This window comes from Somniosus microcephalus, chromosome 10 (assembly GCF_052327205.1).
Source record: "Somniosus microcephalus isolate GS21.2 chromosome 10, FLI_Smic_1.0, whole genome shotgun sequence".
Lineage (NCBI taxonomy): Eukaryota > Metazoa > Chordata > Chondrichthyes > Squaliformes > Somniosidae > Somniosus > Somniosus microcephalus.
Genome location: NC_140996.1, coordinates 187081077 through 187099967, shown reverse-complemented (window position 1 = coordinate 187099967; position 18891 = coordinate 187081077). Strand labels below are relative to the sequence as shown.

Below are 18891 nucleotides of genomic sequence, written 5' to 3'. Positions count from 1 at the left end.
CAGAAGATCATGATGTAGAATCAGTTTAGGTGGAGCTAAGAAATAATGAGAGAAAGAAGTCACTGGTGGGAATAGTCTATAGGCCCCCAAACAATAGCTATATTGTGCGACAGAGTATAAATCAAGAAATAATGGGGGCTTGTAAGAAAGGTACTGCAATAATCATGGGCGATTTTAATCTTCATATAGATTGGACAAATCAAATTGGCAAAGGTAGCCTTGAGGACGAGTTCATAGTGTATTCAGGACAGTTTCTTAGAACAATACATTGTGGAACCACCAGGGAACAGGCTATTTTAGATCTGGTAATATGTAATAGGACAGGATTAATTAATGATTTCATAGCAAAGGACCCTCTAGGGAAGAGTGATCATAACATGATAGAATTCCACATTCAGTTTGAGGGTGAGAAACTTGGGTCTGGAACTAGTGTCTTAAACTTAAATAAAAGGCAATTACAAGGGTATGAATACAGAGTTGGCTAAAGTGGACTGGGAAAATAGATTAAAAAGGTAAGAGGGTTGATAAACAGTGGCAGACTTTTAAGCAGATATTTCATAACTCTCAACAAAGATATATTCCTATGAGAAGGATGAACCATCCGTGGCTTACTAAGGAAGTTAAGGATGGTATCAAATTGAAAGAAAACGCATACAATGTTGCGAAGATAAGTGGTAGACCAGAAGATTGGGAAATTTTTAGAAACTTGCAAAGGATGACTAAAAAAATAAAGAGAGACAGAAAATAGATTAAGAGTAAACTAGCAAGAAATATAAAAACAGACAGCAAGAGCTTCTACAAGTATATAAAGTAGCTAAAGTAAATGTTGGTCCCTAAGAGGATGGGACTGGGGAATTAATAATGAGAAACAAGGAAATGGCAGAAACTTTGAACAAATATTTTGTATCAGTCTTCACGGTAGAAGACACTAAAAGCATCCCAATAATAGTGAAAAAAAATCAAGTGGCAAAAGGGAGGGAGGAACTTTAAACAATCACTGGAGAAAAAGTACCAGGCAAACTAATCGGACTAAAGTCTGACAAGTTCCCTGGACCTGATGGCCTGCATCCAAGGGTCTTAAAAGAAGTCATGGTGTGGAGATGCCGGTGTTGGACTGGGGTGGACAAATGTAAGAAATCACACAACACCAGGTTATAGTCCAACAGCTTTATTTGCAATCACAAGCTTTCGGAGCGCTGCTCCTTCGTCAGGTGAAGTGGAGAGATGCATAAAAACACAGCTGATATAGTCAGAGAATAATGTCAGATGTTTACAGATGTACACACCCGCCAACTCAATAGACTGATCAAGACCTTCGATCCGACCTTCAAAGCATCCTACGCGCTCTCATCCCACGTACTCCCCGCGTGGGAGACTTCCACTGCCTCCCAAAGATACACAAAGCCAACACACCAGGACGTCCTATCGTATCAGGCAACGGAACCCTGTGTGAGAACCTCTCTGGATACGTCGAGGGCATCCTGAAACCCATCGTACAGGGAACCCCCAGCTTCTGTTGTGACACTACAGACTTCTTACAGAAACTCAGCACCCACGGACCAGTTGAACCAGGAACACTCCTCGCCACGATGGACGTCTCGGCACTCTACACCAGTATCCCCCACGATGACGGCATCGCTGCGACAGCCTCAGTACTCAACACCAACAACAGCCAATCTCCAGACGCCATCCTACAACTCATCCGCTTCATCCTTGACCACAATGTCTTCGCCTTCGACAACCAGTTCTTTACCCAAACACACGGAACAGCCATGGGGACCAAATTCGCACCCCAATACGCCAACATCTTCATGCACAAGTTCGAGCAAGACTTCTTCGCTGCACAGGACCTCCAACCAACGCTATACACCAGATACATCGACGACATTTTCTTCCTATGGACCCACGGCGAAGAATCACTGAAAAGACGACACGATAACATCAACAAGTTCCATCCCACCATCAAACTCACCATGGACTACTCCTCAGAATCGGTTTCATTCTTGGACACACGAATCTCCATCAAAGATGGACACCTCAGCACTTCACTCTACCGCAAGCCCACGGACAACCTCAGGATGCTCCACTTCTCCAGCTTCCACCCTAACCACGTTAAAGAAGTCATCCCCTATGGACAAGCCCTGCGAATACACAGGATCTGCTCAGACGAGGAGGAACGCGATGGACACCGACAGATGCTGAAAGACGCCCTCGTAAGAACGGGATATGACGCTCGACTCGTCGATCGACAGTTCCGACGGGCCACAGCGAAAAATCGCATAGACCTCCTCAGAAGACAAACATGGGACACAACCAACAGAGTACCCTTCGTCGTCCAGTACTTCCCCGGAGCGGAGAAACTACGCCATGTTCTTTGCAGCCTTCAACATGTCATCGATGGCGACGAACACCTCGCTAAGGCCATCCCCACGCCTCCACTACTCGCCTTCAAACAGCCGCCTAACCTCAAACAGACCATCGTTCGCAGCAAATTACCCAGCTTTCAGGAGAACAGCGACCATGACACCACACAACCCTGCCACAGCAACCTCTGCAAGACATGCCAGATCATCAACACAGATACCATCATCACACGTGAGGACACCACCCGCCAGGTACATGGTACATACTCATGTGACTCGGCCAATGTTGTCTACCTCATACGTTGCAGGACAGGATTCCCCGGAGTATGGTACATCGGCGAGACCATGCAGACACTGCGACAACGGATACCGCGCAACAATTGCCAGGCAGGAGTGTTCCCTCCCAGTCAGCAGTCAAGGACATTCAGCCTCCGATCTTCGGGTAAGCATTCTCCAAGGCGGCCTTCGTGACACACGACAACGCAAAATCGTCGAGCAGAAACTGATAGCCAGGTTCCACACCCATGAAGACAGCCTCAACCGGGATCTTGGGTTCATGTCACGCTACATGTAACCCCACCTGACGTAGGGTCATCCAGACTCTAGTTGTCGTTGGCTTGTTCGCTCCACACAGATGCGGCCGGACCTGCTGTGATTTCCAGCCAAAAAAAATGTTTTTTGTCTTTTTTTGTTTTCCATACAAACCCCAGCATCTGCAACATTTGACCCCTTGTGACCCCACCTCATTGTTCTTTGATGTAATGTTTTCCTGACTGACCTGTTTGGACACCATTTACACCTTTGATTGCTGTGATTATCTCTCTGCCAAGGTGTGATAAATAGCAGTTAGAAAGATTACCTGTAAACATCTGACATTATTCTCCGACGATATAAGCTGTGTTTTTATGCATCTCTCCACTTCACCTGACGAAGGAGCAGCGCTCCGAAAGCTTGTGATTTCAAATAAAGCTGTTGGACTATAACCTGGTGTTGTACGATTTCTTACTTAAAAGAAGTGGCGACAGAGATGGTGGATGCACTGGTTGTAATCTTCCAAAATTCCCTAGACACTGGAAAGGTCCCAGCGGATTGGAAAACCGCAAATATAACACCCATATTCAAGAAAGGAGGGAGACAAAAAGCAGGAAACTACAGGCCAGTTAGCCTAACATCTGTCATTGGGAAAATGCTGGAATCCATTATTAAGGAAGTAGTAGCAGGACATTTAGAAAATCATATACAATCAAGCAGAGTCAACATGGTTTTAAGAAAGGGAAATCGTGTTTGACAAATTTATTAGAGTTCTTTGAGGATGTAATGAGCAGGGTGGATAAAGGGGAACGAGTAGATGTCAGTCAGAACGGCACAGGAGGCGGCCATTCGGCCCATCGAGTCCATGCCAGCTCTCTGTGGAGCGATCCAGTCAGTTCCATTCCCCTGTTCTATCCCCGTAGCCCTGCAAGTTATTTCCCTCAAGTGCCTATCCAGTCTCCCCTTGAAAACATTGAGCGTCTCCGCTTTCACCACTACCGTCGGCAGCGAGTTCCAGGTCATCACCACTCGCTGCGTAAAAAAAAGTTTTTCCTCACATCCCCCCTGTATCTCTTGCCCAAAACCTTAAATCTGTGTCCCCTAGTCCTTGTACCATCAACTAGTGGGAACAGCCTTTCCCCGTCTAGCCTATCCAAACCCGTCATAATCTTGTACATCTCTATCAAATCACCCCTCAACCTCCTTTGCTCTGATGAAAACACATCCAGCTTCTCCAACCTGTCCTTGTAGCTAAGGTCCCCCATCCCCAGAACCATTCTGGTAAATTTCCTCTGCACCCTCTCGAGGGCCTTCACATCCTTCCTAAAGTGTGGTGACCAGAACTGGACGCAATACTCCAGTTGTGGCCTAACCAGTGCTTTATAAAGGTTCAGCATAACTTCTCTGCTTTTGTACTCAATACCTCTATTTATGAAGCCCAAGATCCCATATGCTTTGTTAACCACTCTCTCAACATGTCCTGCCACCTTCAGGGACCTATGCACATTAACTCCCAGGTCCCTCTGTCCCTGCACACTCTTTAAAACTGTGCCATTGAGTGTATATTGCCTCTCCCTGTTCCTTCTGCCAAATGCATCACTTCACACTTCTATGTATTAAATTCCATCTACCACTTGTCTGCCCATTCTGCTAGCCTTTCTATGGCCTGTTGCAGTCGATGTGGTTTATTTGGATTTCCAAAAGGCATTCAATAAAATGCCACATAAAAAGGTTATTGCACAAGAAGAGCCCATGGTATTGTGGGTAATATATTAGCATGGATAGAGGATTGGCTAATTAACTGAGAGTCGGGATAAATGCGTCATTTTCAGGTTGGCAAACTGTAACTGGTGGGGTGCCACAAAGATCAGTGCTGGAGCCTCAACTATTTACAATCTATATTGATGACTTGGATGAAGGGACAGAGTGTACTGTAGCCAAATTTGCTGACGATACAAAGATAGGTGGGAAAGCAAGCTGTGAAGAGGTCACAAAGAATCTGCAAAGGGATATAGATAGGTTAAGTGAGTGGGCACAAATTTGGCAGATGGAGTATAATGTGGGAAAATGTGAGGTTATCCACTTTGGTAGGAAGAATAGAAAAGAAAAAATATTTAAATGGAGACAACACGACAAAATGCTACGGTATAGAGGGATCTGGGTGTCCTCGTACATGAAACACAACAATAAAGTTAGCATGCAGGTACAAGTAATTAGGAAGGCAAATGGAATGTTGGCCTTTATTGCAAGGGGGATAGAGTATAAAAGTAGGGAAGTCTTGCTACAAATGTATAGGATGCTGGCGAGACCACACCACGTGCAGTTTTGGGCTCCTTATTTAAAGCATGGATATACTTGCATTGGAGGCAGTTCAGCGAAGGTTCACTTGGTTGATTCCTGGGATGAAGGAGTTGGCTTATGAAGAAAGGTTGAGCAGGTTGGGCCTATACTCATTGGAGTTTAGAAGAAAAAGATTCTGAGGGGGCTTGACAGGGTAGATGCCGAGAGGATGTTTCCCCTCATGGGTGAATCTAGAACTAGGGGGCATAGTTTCAGAATAAGGGGTCGCCCATTTAAGACTGAGATGAGGAGGAATGTCTTCTCTCAGAGGGTTGTGAATTTTTGGAATTCTCTACCAAAGAGAGCTGGGGAGGCTGAATCATGGAATATATTCAAGGCTGAGATAGACAGATTTTTGAACTACAGGGGAGTCGAGGGTTATGGGGAACAGGCAGAAAAGTGGAGTGGAGGCCAAGATCAGATCAGCCATGATCTCATTGAATGGCGGAGCAGGCCCGAGGGGCCAAATTTTGAATGGGCCACATAGCCTGTTAAAGGGACCACGTAACCCCCAAAATTAAGGGGAACATTGTCCACCAACACCTTGATTTTAAAATTCTCATCCTCATGTTAAAATCCTTTCATGGCCTCACCCCTTCCTATCTGAACACAGCATTGTGAGTATCTGAACACAGCATTGTGAGTGCCACGAGTGCTCCTAACCCTGGAGGGGTAGCCCAGTCTGTTCTCTGAAAACAGTAGTGTTAGCACGGAGTGCTCTGGAGCCTGGCTGTCACAATGAATGGATTAAATTAAACATTGCAGCGATTTTAATTACTCTCCAGCAGGCAGGATAAAGTCACACATTCCAGACAAACTGTTGGGTGTGCGTTGTCCTCCAAGGGGACCAATCAAAAATCTGGTCTTGTCCTCCAGGGGCACATCAGAAATTTGATGTTGCAACAACCTTTTCTTATATACATTCATCAAAATTTGAATGCCGTTTAGCAACAAATGATTCAGCTGATAAATCAGATACTCAGAAATCTGCATTCTTGCTTCTCTTTGATACCAGTGGTGGTTTTGCAATTTTGAGTGGAGACTTGGAAAAAGACACTGGCAGGCTCCATGGGTGAATACAGAATATAAGAAAGCTTGGAAGAAGAAAATATTATTCAACTAATCAAACCTAGTCTTTCCATAGTCAATGCAGGACTACTCTCCATACCCACCCCAGATCGCTACAATCTCTTCCCAACATCATATGAATCAAATTGATCCGTCAATTTCAGATAATTATCCCTGCCCCTATTTTTCATGCAGTATTTTTGCCATTCCCATTTGCAACATTTTATCTTTCCTGCCTCTTACAAAAGTACAGGATGTTCTTTCTATTTCTTCCTCCCCTCCTAAACCCACCCCGCCACTGTCTCTGCACCTGCTTAATATCTGTTACATCTCCAGCTTTTTCCAGTTCTGATGAAGGGTCCCAGACCTGAAACGTTAACTCTGTTTCTCTCTCCACGGATGCTGCCTGGCCTGCTGAGTATTTCCAGCATTTTCTGCTGTTATTTCAGATTTCCAGCATCCGCAGTATTTTGCAATTATATGATCCGTCAATATCTCTATAACCCTCACTTCAGAAAAACCAACCCATGTGCCAAAATGTTGAAACTGGCATTCTGGCTGAGAGCCACAGCTTAAATAAAAGCAATATATAGCAAACTACCAGAGATCCTTCAAAAAAAAAATCACATCAGCTTCATTACAAAGCATCAGGTCAAATTCTAACTGGGGCCTTCCATATAATAAAGAAATGTGCTCTGCAGATTTGGGGGTGAAAAAACCCTCAAAAGGAGCAAAAAAGTTCAGCATTCATTTAAAATTACAATTTTCTCAACATACGTAACCTTGACTTGATTACAAAGTTCTGTTCCAGCTAGTTTTATTTGTTTTCAGCTGACAGACGCTAAAAATCTCAAACCAATATTAGTCATAAACTTGTCTAATAAAGGAACAGCTTTATTTCTGTATTAAACATAAAAGTTTTGTACTAAAAAATTAATTTCAGCATGTGTCCGTTTCTGTCCTTGATTTTTACAATTACTTCATTGTTTTTGTTTTTAAACCAATATACAGGAAACTTCGCAATATCCGGCACCAACGGGACCAAGCTGCTGCCGATCTATCAAAACTTCCGGATAGACCAGCGCTAATGTTGAAGGATACGGAGGTTTTCATCTCCGTATCTGACAACAAACACTGTTGCTTAGCAACAGCTTGTAAACACTCGGCCCGTACCTAGGAAGCGTCTCTGAAGCTGTTGCTAAGCTACAGAGACGCTTTCCAGAGCCTGACTGTTAAAAAAAAAAGCTAGAAGAAAAAAAACCTAACCAAAATGGCTGCTGATTTCTGCCGTTAGATCGAGGTTCCCGGACATACAACCTCCGGATAAACCAAAGCTTCCTGTACTCAATTCTAGAATCAGAGAAATGTTACCACGTTTGGCCGATCAGGCTCGTTATAATGTTAGTTGCAGTTATTGGCTATAATCCCTTTTCCTTGTACCTTTATTTTTTTTCCTCTCTACGTGGTAATCCATTTCCCTCTTAATTGCCGAGTTCAACTCAGCCTCAATAGCCACTTGCATAACGTATTCCATACTCCAATAATCTTTTGCATGAAAAATATACTTTCAAATTCTCTTTACTCTTGTACACTAATCCTGTGTTTATGGTTGCTGATCCACCAACTAATGGGAATAAATCTTCCCTATTTACCCACTCAAACCATATAATAATTCTCTATCAGTTCTCCCCGCCTCCTCAAGTTTCTCTGCTACAGTGAACAGTCTTGGTTTATCAAATTTCTCATTATAACTGTATCCTCTCAGCACACTGGTCCAGAGACAGATTACAAGGTAAGATTAGTTGGCAGCTTCTGTGCTGCAAGTGACTGGCCACGTCACTCAGCCAGAGTTTGCGACATTGGCAACTACAAAGCCTGGGACCAGATCTGTGTGCTTGTTGGCACACAGGTCTGTCAGCAGATGAGGTGGCCAATAACTTCCTTGCCTCAGCAGCTGAAGAATTAATAAAAACTGAAGCTAAACGCAGGCAAGACCAAATGCTGAGCTTCCAGTCGCTTGCCACTTCAATTCTCCATCCCATTCCCACTGATCTCAGCCTCCTACACTGTTCCAACGAAGCTGAAAGCAAACTTGTGGAACAGCACTTCATCTTTCTACTAGGCACTTGACAGCCTTCTGGCCTTAACATTGAGCTTGACAACTTTAGACCTTAACCACTGCTCCCATTTTATCTGAGACAGCGGGTGCTGGTAATGGAGGATGGCTGCACCAGAGCTGCTGAAAGTAGGGAGGTGTACGTTGGTACTTTGGGTGGGCATCCCCTATTGGTGCACGACTGGCAGGGTGGGCCACACCCTTGGGGTCTATCTGCCTTTCATCCCTGGGCCATGGGAGCCTTCTCCAACACATTTTCCATGGTTCCCTCCCCATCTGCTGTTCTGATGTAACTATTTACACCTACTCTGAACCCATCTTCAGTTTCTCTACTTGTCTCATCACCACCTCAGGTTGTCTTGCGCCATCATATCATGTCATTTAATCATTCCTGCCCTCCACCCTATCACTGACCTCTCCCTTCTGTTCTTTTCATGTCGCTGCCACGTCCCCACTTTCCCTGGCTCTGCACTTGCTTAAAAGCTATTCATCTCCAACATCTTCCAGTTGTGATGAAAGGTCATCAAGCTGAAATGTTAACTCGGTTTCTCTCTCCAGAGATGCTGCTTGACCTGTCAGCATTTCGATTTCAGATTTTCAGCATCCACAGTATTTTACTTTTTTTGAAGCTAAAGTCTGGCAGCTGCTCCAATACTAATCATAGTCATGTTAATGTAACTACAAAGGAAAGGACGATTGTTAGACAGAAGCAGAAAACCTTAAAAAAGTGGTTCTTGAAGCCTCTTGAGGCATCAAGAACTGCTGCAAAGGTTGATTATGATTACATAGAATATACAGCACAGAAGCAAGCCAAACCAGTCCATGCCTGCGTTTATGCTCCACTCGAGCCTCCTCCCATCCTTCCTCATCAGCATAACCCTCTATTCCCTTCTCCCTCATAAGCTTATTTAGCTTCACCCTTAAATGCATCTATACTATTCGCCTCAACTACTCACTGTGGTAGCAAGTTCCACATTCTCACCACTCTCGGTGAAGAGGTTTCTTCTGAATTCCCCTTTTGGTTTCTTGGGTGACTAGCTTATGTTGATGGCCTCTAGTTTTGCTCTTCCCCACAAGTGGAAATAGTGTGTCTAAAATTATGAAAAATTTAGATAAAGTAAAGACCTCCAGTAGGCCAGACCTAGCCTGTTGATCCTTTCTTGATGGGTATAACCTTGCAGTTCTGGTATCATCCTTCCAAGTCTTTTTTGCTCCCTCTCCAGTGCCTCTATATCCTTTTTATAATATGGAAGTGGAAGTCACATTCCATTTGAATCCAAAAGGGGCATTAGTTTCTCACCTTGATATTAAAGGTGGAACATGATGAAGAATGAATAAAGCGAGTCGCCATTCGTGGTCAAAAGGTTTGAGAACATACATCAAATTTGTCTGAACACTAGTTAGTAGAAAATCTAACACTGTACTAAGTACCTATTTGATCGAGGGTAGATAGGCAAGTGGAATATGCTGCACAGACCGAAGGACTCAGCACAAGTTAACAATAGGGCAGCCAGTGTGGACAGTACTCATGCCAAATCCCTAAAAGCTGCTTTAGGGCAGGAGGGGATGGGAGGAGTCAGCAATGGTCTTGGAGAACAGCACCTTGGAACTGCCTTTTGAAGCTGATGAATAGGATTCTATTTGAGGCAAGCATACCCTGTATTCCAGAGTGTCGTTGTGGTCTCTATTCAAAGAAGGGAATCTGAGGGAAGCTGAAATCTACCAAGTATCTCACTCATACTAGGGCTATTAAGATGGCTCTTCAGGTCGTCATTGTATGCGTAACAGTTGCTCTGGGGAACAACAGCACAATTACAACAGAACAGCAGGACTTTTTTCGTGAGGCAAACATTCTTCAATTTCATACAAGGCCACACTTTGTGGCTTCATACAAGATTCCAGTACGTTGTAGAGTTCAGGCCAAAGTCACGCCACTGCTTTTACACCAAAGCCAAATCTTGGATTTTGTACAGGATGTGTATTCCAGTACCAAGATCTGCGTAAAGGCAGATGGGAAAGCCACTGAAACCACCTCTCTCTCTCTCTAAAGAACTGAGCCGATATCATCCACCATCAACTAGCCTATTTGATGCATTTAGTAATAAAGCAATGAATCACATCGTACAGAACAGTCTCAGACATGCCTGAAAATATTGCAGCAGTCTTTCACCAATGATATTCTGTTGCTGGTAGAATCACCTGCGGATCTACCGTGCTCTAGTCACTATCTTGAACAATGGGCTAACCAGTGAGATATGGTGACAGGTACTATAGCTTTCACAGTTCAAGACGGGACCATAAAGGTATTGATTGAAAAATACAAGGAGACCTGGCTCAATTGTTGATTTATATTGGTACCTGGGGGTCCTGAAGGTTGCCAACTTCAGCCTGGACACAATCCCCTGGGATCGCGACGAGAAGGGGTGAAGTGCACTTGGGTCTTTCTCATTGTTCTTCAGTAAATCATTATCACCAAAATCCCAATACAGATTAAGCTTATGGCATATTAGACACATATCCAAACAGTTCTCCTTCATGGTTCAGATCTCCTCGGCACATAACAGAAGGGCTTCCTCCAGCCCATTTACGAGATCCAGGAGCAAGCTGAGAGGGGGATCTGTGACAAAAAAAGAGGAAGCAGCTGTCGGGAGGGACAGCTCCGACCTATACCGACCTTGATGGGAAGTTAGTCTTACAGCGGGGAAACTTTTTGTTCAAGTTGCTCAAACAAGGCCTGAATAACTAGTTGATCAACAGTAGGACATCAAGGTGGCTGGTATAATGCAAGCTGCCCTTTGTTCATCCTTACACTATACTGAAAGCAGATGCCTCTTCAACAGATAAGGAAACTCAGACTTGGAATAACTGCTGGAAGGCGTTTCTTGGAGGTCAGATACGAAATCACGTCCTCATATATTCAGGGTATGAGGTCTACCTTGAGTGTGGGTTGCAAAGAGACAAGCAGATGTTGCTGAAACTTGGCATTTCCATCAGGTGGCACCACTATTCAATGTGATATTGTGCGATCAAGAACATGGTGACAATGAACTCAGACATCTATACGGTGAGTTATGCTGTGCACCATGCTGCTCATGAGACACTCCTCATACCTGCTGTCCACCTAGCCAGGGTTCAACCCCATGTTGCTCAGTTACCGGATGACAGTAGTGAATGTCCTTCCAGGAAGGTGGAGGGTGGCAGGACAGAACAGAAAAAAAGGTTTTTCTGATTGAGAGTCCAAGATGGCATGTGCAATAATGAAAGCTCATAATCAAGTCAACCCTCTGTGGCAGATTCAGTAATTCCATACCTGAACCAGGCAAGTCCATAGTACTCAAGGGCAGTGTTATTGCTTGACCAGACAGCCTGGCACACTAATGGAATCTACCTATCACTTGGGGGCCAGCATTCCTGCCACTCAGCTCCTAATAACGCAGTCAGCCAAAGTCCCAATTCATAGAGCATTCCCACCCAGACAAGCAGCAGTGCTCTGACCTGGCAATTCACATCATTTAGCTGGTTAAACTGCACACCGTCAGGTTCCTCAGCTGCACACCTTCAAGGTTCCTAAATTGTGGCTCTTTTACTTTTGTAAGCTCTATAGACTTGGATATGTGGGATGTGTCCCAACAGAGAGCGCATGCACTCCATTTTGGGCAAACAGAAACCCTACAAAGGGATGCAGATTTCTCAGTAACTAGATTTGGAGATTCTTAAACAAGGAGGTTAGATATTTGCACGCATTGGGCAGCTGACCCAAATAATCTTTAAAAATCAGCATCGCCGAATCATCTTAGCAAATCTATGTTGCACCTTTTCCATGGCTCCTATATACTTCCCATAATGCAATGCCCAAAACTGCACACACTACTCCATCTGTAACCCAACCAATATCAAACAGATTCACCATCACCTTCTTGCCTTTGCATACAATGGCCCTATAAATATAAAACAGAGAATTCCATTTGTACTTTTTAAACCTGCAATTATCATTTTAAAGAAAGAATTTGCATTTCTACGGCACCTTTCATGACGTCCAAAGTGCTTTACAGCCAATGAAATACTTTTGAAGTGTGATCACTGTTGTAATGTAGGAAAGACAAAGAGAAACCTACCTTCCCAAATAACACTGCCACAGTGGTTTGTTCTGGGATGCCAGTTCAGAATCTTTTGCTCCGAGCATTTTTGCCAGCAGTTTAACAACTGCTAAGCGTTCTTCATTATCATTGCTCTGTGAAAATTGATGAGAACGTCAATAGCCATGCACAATCTTCATTTAATGACTACGCTACACTTCATGCATCGTTAAAACTGGTTCCCGGAATTCAGTTTATGCATTTGTTTCTGTTAAGCAGTTTGTTAAAGTAGTCACTAGCGTTCACCAACTTTCACATAAGGAAACATTATAATGTTGATTTTGCATTGCACTGCACAAGGGAAAACACCCAAGTGTAGTCTTCAGGTAAAGCAAGGTTAGAAGGCCGGGGTAATGAGACAATGGCACGAAGATGTAATTCAGTCTCCATTGTGGTCACATAATCTGTCCATGTTTTATATTACCATTATAAATTCCTAGGTTTACATTTATAAATGGACACTCCCTACATAAAATTGTTAGACTGTAAATTACACCCTCCTGCATGAGGTGACACTACAGCACCTTCAATGGCAAGAAGCTGTAATTACATGACAAGTTTACACAGGAAGTTTCCGTTATAAATGTGGACATAAGAATTTATAAAAAAAGGGAAAAGTTGACAGGATGTGCATGCAAACATTTGCCACAATTGCGGGGTTAAAAGTATGTTTTAGCTAACCGGTGGATTACTGGCGTGTGTCAGTAGTGAGGAGAGGCAGGGCAAGGTCTTGGCAGCACACTTTGTAATGTTCTAAGAGATCTCAACGAATTTGGTGTTTTGTGATTGATTCCTGAACATATCCACCTGTTACTCACAGCTATAAAAGGAAAAGCAAAAACATTCTAACTACTCAAGACACAGGTAGCACTTTTTCTGAATTTGTTTGTTTTGTTTCAATGTTTACATTGGACGTTAGAAATTTCAGTTACTGAGAAAAAAAGTATCAGATGGAAAAAAAATGTATAGATACACACGTGTGTATATATGTATATGTGCACACACATTTCACACAATTGAAATGATCCAATGTTGCTCCATTAAATAAACTGCAGAAATTAAATATCAAAATCCTTATATTAGCTAAATATTAACCATGGATGCTAAATATAAAGGTATTCAGAGGTAAATAGTGAAAAATTGTTTCCACTGGTTGGCAGATCAGTAACAAGAGTCAGGAAGTTAGAAGGAATGTTTTTACACAGTGCTATCAGAAAATGCATTTACCAAAGGTGGCTTTTGAGGCAGAGTACAAGATGATTTAAAAAGGGAATTGAATAAGAATTCAAAAAGAATGCAAAAGGATATGAAGAAAAGCCAAGGAAATGGCATTAAAGTAGACAGCTCCAGTTGAAGAGTCAGCACCAGCATAATAGGCCTTGTGCAATGTAATTCTGTCATTGTTTCTCTGCTCATTTTACACTCCAATTGTGTTTCTTGCTCTTTGTTCATCTTCCATTCTTTTCCCTCTCTTTGTATAGAAAACATATGCACATCTTTCTCACTGCATCTCTGCTTCTTTGTCTATCACTCTTAGTGCAAGAGTCTCCTTTCTGTCTCCCCTCTCATTTGTAGGTCTCCCAATGTGGCTCCCGCACATGTTCCTCACTTCTGTTGAAGCCCAGTCAACAGCCATATTTGTAAGCACCAGCCTAGCAGGAAACATTTACCAAGTTGGAGGCCGATAAAGGTCTAGGAGTGGTTGCTGGTTGAAACAGAAACTGGGGTTGAGGCCAAGAGAAAGAGGCTTGGGTCTTCTGCCAGGATCTCAGAAGCAGAGTGGGCAAATCAGGCAATGATAAAACTCTGGGGATGGGGGTGGAGGTGGAGGTGGTCGTGGTCTCAGGCTTAAAGGTTGAGAATTTTAGGAGTATCTAAAGTCAGACCTAACAAACTTTCCATTATCATTTTAGAGTTGTAGAAAAGTATACAAAGTGCAAGGAAAGAAACTGGAAATGACAGCAGAAGACTACAACTGCGCAAGAGCAGATGCCCAAGACAATTCTTATACAGAGTGGCTCAAAAAATAAGAGCTTAAGACCCAGGTTAAGTATCCAAGGTCCTTGAACAAAGCAGAGGACAAGCTAGAGATCCCTGTAGGGAAAAAAATGATGGAGGTTATTTGGAGATCAGACAGCAAAGTTTATGGGTAAGCTTGGCGATTCCTCATCAAATCCTGATTTATTTATTTATTTATTTTTTAAATAAAAAATAAATCTTCATATCGTTACTAATTTTAGTTTTAGGGCAAAGGAGCACGATGGCTCAAAAAAGTTCAGAAAATGGGGATGGCTGGGCGGATGCTTGAGTGAATACAATCTGGGGATTCAAAAGCACATTCACAAACCACTCAAGTTTGCTCTCAAGATTTATGATGTCACTTGAAACTCAATGGTGCAACACAACACAACATATTGCTGCATCTTTTTAAATTTTACTTCACCAACTATACTATAAACATTCAAATAGTTTTAATTCCTATATTGAGATTTCTTTTCCAACTCAAACACAGTCTTGACATTTATGAACAAAGCTGGAACGCCCATCATTCCCTCCAAAAGACGATAACACTCATATCAATAACTAATAACTTTAGTTCCTCTGTTCGGAACAGAGCAGTTTTACATAATGTGCGCTGCAAAATACCATTAATATGTGCTTGTTAGCTCTTGCACCCAGAGTACAGAATGTATTCCAAATATGTAATAACTCTTGCAAAATTATTTTATGAGCCATTGGCAGATTAAAATCAAAGCAAAATATGCTGTGGACTCAGCTTCAACAAAAAACACCAGCTGCAAACATGATTGCTTCTAAATCTGAGAGATTGAGGTTGTCACATCAGCAGCCTATGGGTGCACGACAGTTTATAGCCAGGTAAAGGAGGTCCCACTGGTGGAGGCCTCAAAGCCCGCTTGCATCCTCAGTAACAAGAATATGGAACACAGCAAAAAATGTATAGGGAAGGGAAACAGAAAAGCAAAGCAAAACGAGAAGTATCTACATATATTTGAACAGCTGAAAGGTGAAGATATTTTCCAGAAATCAACAGCATTCTTCTGTTTTGGTGACAACCATAACCGTCCTATGGAAGACAGTGCTGAACAGAATTCTTAAAAATCTTAGTTACATACAACACCAACGAGGCCCACACACATCCATAAAACAAAATCTTCATTCACTCTCTTATTTATGTGGACATGGTGAGAAATTATATCTTGAGCTAAATGTAAAGACATTTTCAAAAAGAAAGATAGTTAATGTGTGGGGAAAATCAATAATGCTTAAACTATACTGATCAGACTACATCTTGAGTACTTGTGTTTAGTTCTGGATACAGACACAAGAGAGAGATTCAAGCTCTGGAGGTAGTGCAGGTTCGACTCCCAAAACGGACGCCTGGTGCCAAAGGATTACGATTTGAGGAAAGACTGGAAAATTCTGGGCTTTTCTGCCTGGAAAAGGAGATAAGTGAGGGGGACCTCACAAAACCCATAATAGTAAATGCTATAGAAAAATGTAACTAAAGCACAACTTAAAATTAAACTGTGACAGGAGTCAAAGGGGCATAGGGCCACACCAGAGAAAGGCTGTCACAAAGTTCTTCTTCACACAAACAATGGTTAATATTGGGATGGACTTCCTAGTACAGTAATGATGCCATGGTTTTTAAGAAATGGGCTTGTTTATTCATGTGAATATTGTGAAAACTACCAACACCACCTGTCTCCATGAATAGCCCAAACTCAACCAGTCTTTTTTTGAACATCAGGCCCATCTCCAACCTACCCTTTTTCACTAAAAGTCCTTGAATGTATTGCTGCCATTCAACTATCTATTCGCCTCTTAACACTTCCTGTTCAAGTTCCTTCAATCTGATTTCTGACCTGCCCCTAGCACAGAGACCACCCTGGTCAAAGTCACCATCCTCCAATGTGTCTGGAACCATGGTTTGCTGCCCTTCATCAGTCTCCTCTAAGCTTTCTGCCATCTTGGACAATGGCTTTGCAGAAAATACTTGTGTCTTTCCATCTTGCCTACCTTCATTATTGTGAAAACAAAATCATATATCCTCCCCTGCCTTTCAGTTCCTGGAACCAACACTTCCTAGATACAAAGGAATGCCATTTCTCCTGGTCAGATTTATCATGAAACAAACATTAAGAAATCTGAAAAAGCATACAACAATTTACAGTAGAGAATAATTTGGGGGGAATGTTTACCATTTTTGATTTGCGCACAGAAATGTTGCTACGGTCCTCAAAAGTTTAAACATACTGATAACTGAGTTACAGAATAAATGTTATAGGTTCAATTAAAGTACTGCCAGGAAATGTCAATGATTACCTTACTTTTACTTAAAAGGAACATACTCATTATTTATTGTTTAATAACTTTAAAGACTAAATTGACAGTTGAGTACATATGCAACATATAGAAAAGAGCCAATAGATGTACCTTAAGTTTAAACTCCAGCTGTGGTAAAACAGAAAGCAGCAGATGGCTATCAATATTGTATAGCTCAAGGATCAGATCGAAGACATGCTCTGACAGATCACTGATGGAGGTCTTCCCCAGCATTAAAACCTGGTTAAAAAACTGTTGGCAGAAAGTATACTACTTAATACGACTTGCGGTTCACATCAATTCTGTAACTACACAAACAAATGAAAGTCTCCAAAAATCGCATTTCATGGAATGAAGGGGAATAATTCTCATTTATACCTGATGAGCAAACATGTACTAACTAAATGTCAATTTAAACACACTTCTCCCCTCCCCCCACTCATTTTATCTTGTAAGCTTTGAATTCTTGACCAGTTACACCTTTGCCCACAAAACAGATTTTATTTTAACAGAGGTGAAGTGGGCTATTCAAGTCACAAATATTAAACCCATAACGGAGTCAGAACATTTGGGATCTCAACCGGTAAAAAATCAAAACACCACAGTTGAAAATCACATTTTATGTTAGAAGAAATAAAGAAGCAGTGATGTATCACCTTATGTCATCAGGACACCTCAAGCCTATAAATTTTTCTGAAGTGGAGTGATTATGTAGCCAAACGAGAACAGCCAGGTGTAGAACAGGTGCTCACGAAAAGAAAACAAAAATTGACTGGATCGTGTGGTTTTGGTTAAGGGAGGAATGTTGGACAGAACACCAGAGTACACTTGGCTCTTCTTCGAATAATGCCATGGGATCTTTTACAACACTCCCTCAGATTATCACAAGTCCATAGTGAGTCTTGAACTCAACCTTTTAAGTCAGAATTGAGAGTGCTACCAACTAAGCCAAGGTGACACTTGACATTTTTGCATGTGTGACTGCAGTCTGTCAAGAATGCTTTTAAAAGCATAGAATCAAGGCTATTCAAACCATCAAGCCTGCTCCTCCAACTGGAAGGGTAGTTGCTCATAAACACCCCCACTCAATCTCTGCACTTTCATAATGCCATGTGAATCAAACCCCGATTGCTGGGGGGGGGGGGAAAGACATCAACCATGAGCAGCAGTAAAATCAAGACATTAATGCCGAGTAAAGATGTGGCAGCTTTACAAAGTACCATCAACTGGAACTCAACTGAGAGTTGCTGAGGAAAGTGTTGAACAGGCAGATTGGCCTTCAACTGACCCATGGGCATCTTCCTTGCAAAAAGCTAGTAATGGACAATGCACTCAAACATCCATTTAGCTATCTGCTGCTTGGTTAGCAGTTTGCTTTGGATATTTGAACCTTAACTGTTCAGACTGCCTAAAATGCTGCATTCGCAAGACATAACTAAAGACTCTGAGCATCTAAACAGCAGAGACAGCGTTCCATTTTTGACTCGTAGCGAGGCAGGCAAAATTGATGGAGAACACTCTCTTGGTCCAAATCAAATCAGGGAAGCAACTTTTGGTAGTAATGTCAGTTGAGTCTCAAATAATATCGGGTCAGAATACCAAATCAAATAGGGCTCATCTACAATAAAACTTAGCCACTCAATGAACCAAGCCACCCAAAACCTTGGGTTCCTTTTCAACCCACAGCCAAAACCCTATCCATCTCCAAGACTGCCTATTTCCACCTGCTGAACAAGACCTGCTTCCACCCCTACTTCAGTGCCTCCGCCAGTGAAACCCTCATCCATAGTTGTGCTTCATATAGGCTCAATTATTCCATTGCCCTGCTTTGTAGCCTCCCATCCTGCACAAATTTCAACTTGTCCAAAATGCAGCCTACCCCGCACCAAGACCCACTCATCCGTCACCCTGTTAGGAGACAGTCCATTGCCATACACTCAGTCAGCATTTTAAGTTAGCGCGTGCAACTGCAGTGAGCAGCAAATATTTA

The 18891-nt window shown here is 42.5% G+C and overlaps 1 protein-coding gene across 5 annotated transcripts in view; it reads right to left on the bottom strand.

Moving 5' to 3' along the window:
- Positions 1-18891, bottom strand: part of LOC147111934 (sister chromatid cohesion protein PDS5 homolog B-like) — a 249945-nt gene that overhangs the window by 140551 nt on the left and 90503 nt on the right. For 4 of the 5 annotated variants that reach the window (XM_085999339.1, XM_085999336.1, XM_085999338.1 and 1 more), the window contains exons 8-9: positions 17013-17153; positions 12534-12649 (exon numbers count right to left, since the gene is read on the bottom strand). In XM_085999339.1, the coding sequence (XP_085855465.1) occupies positions 12534-12649; positions 17013-17153 (257 nt within the window). Of the gene's footprint in view, positions 1-12533; positions 12650-13235; positions 13430-17012; positions 17154-18891 lie in introns of those variants that run through there. The other variant, XM_085999340.1, reaches the window with a different exon arrangement.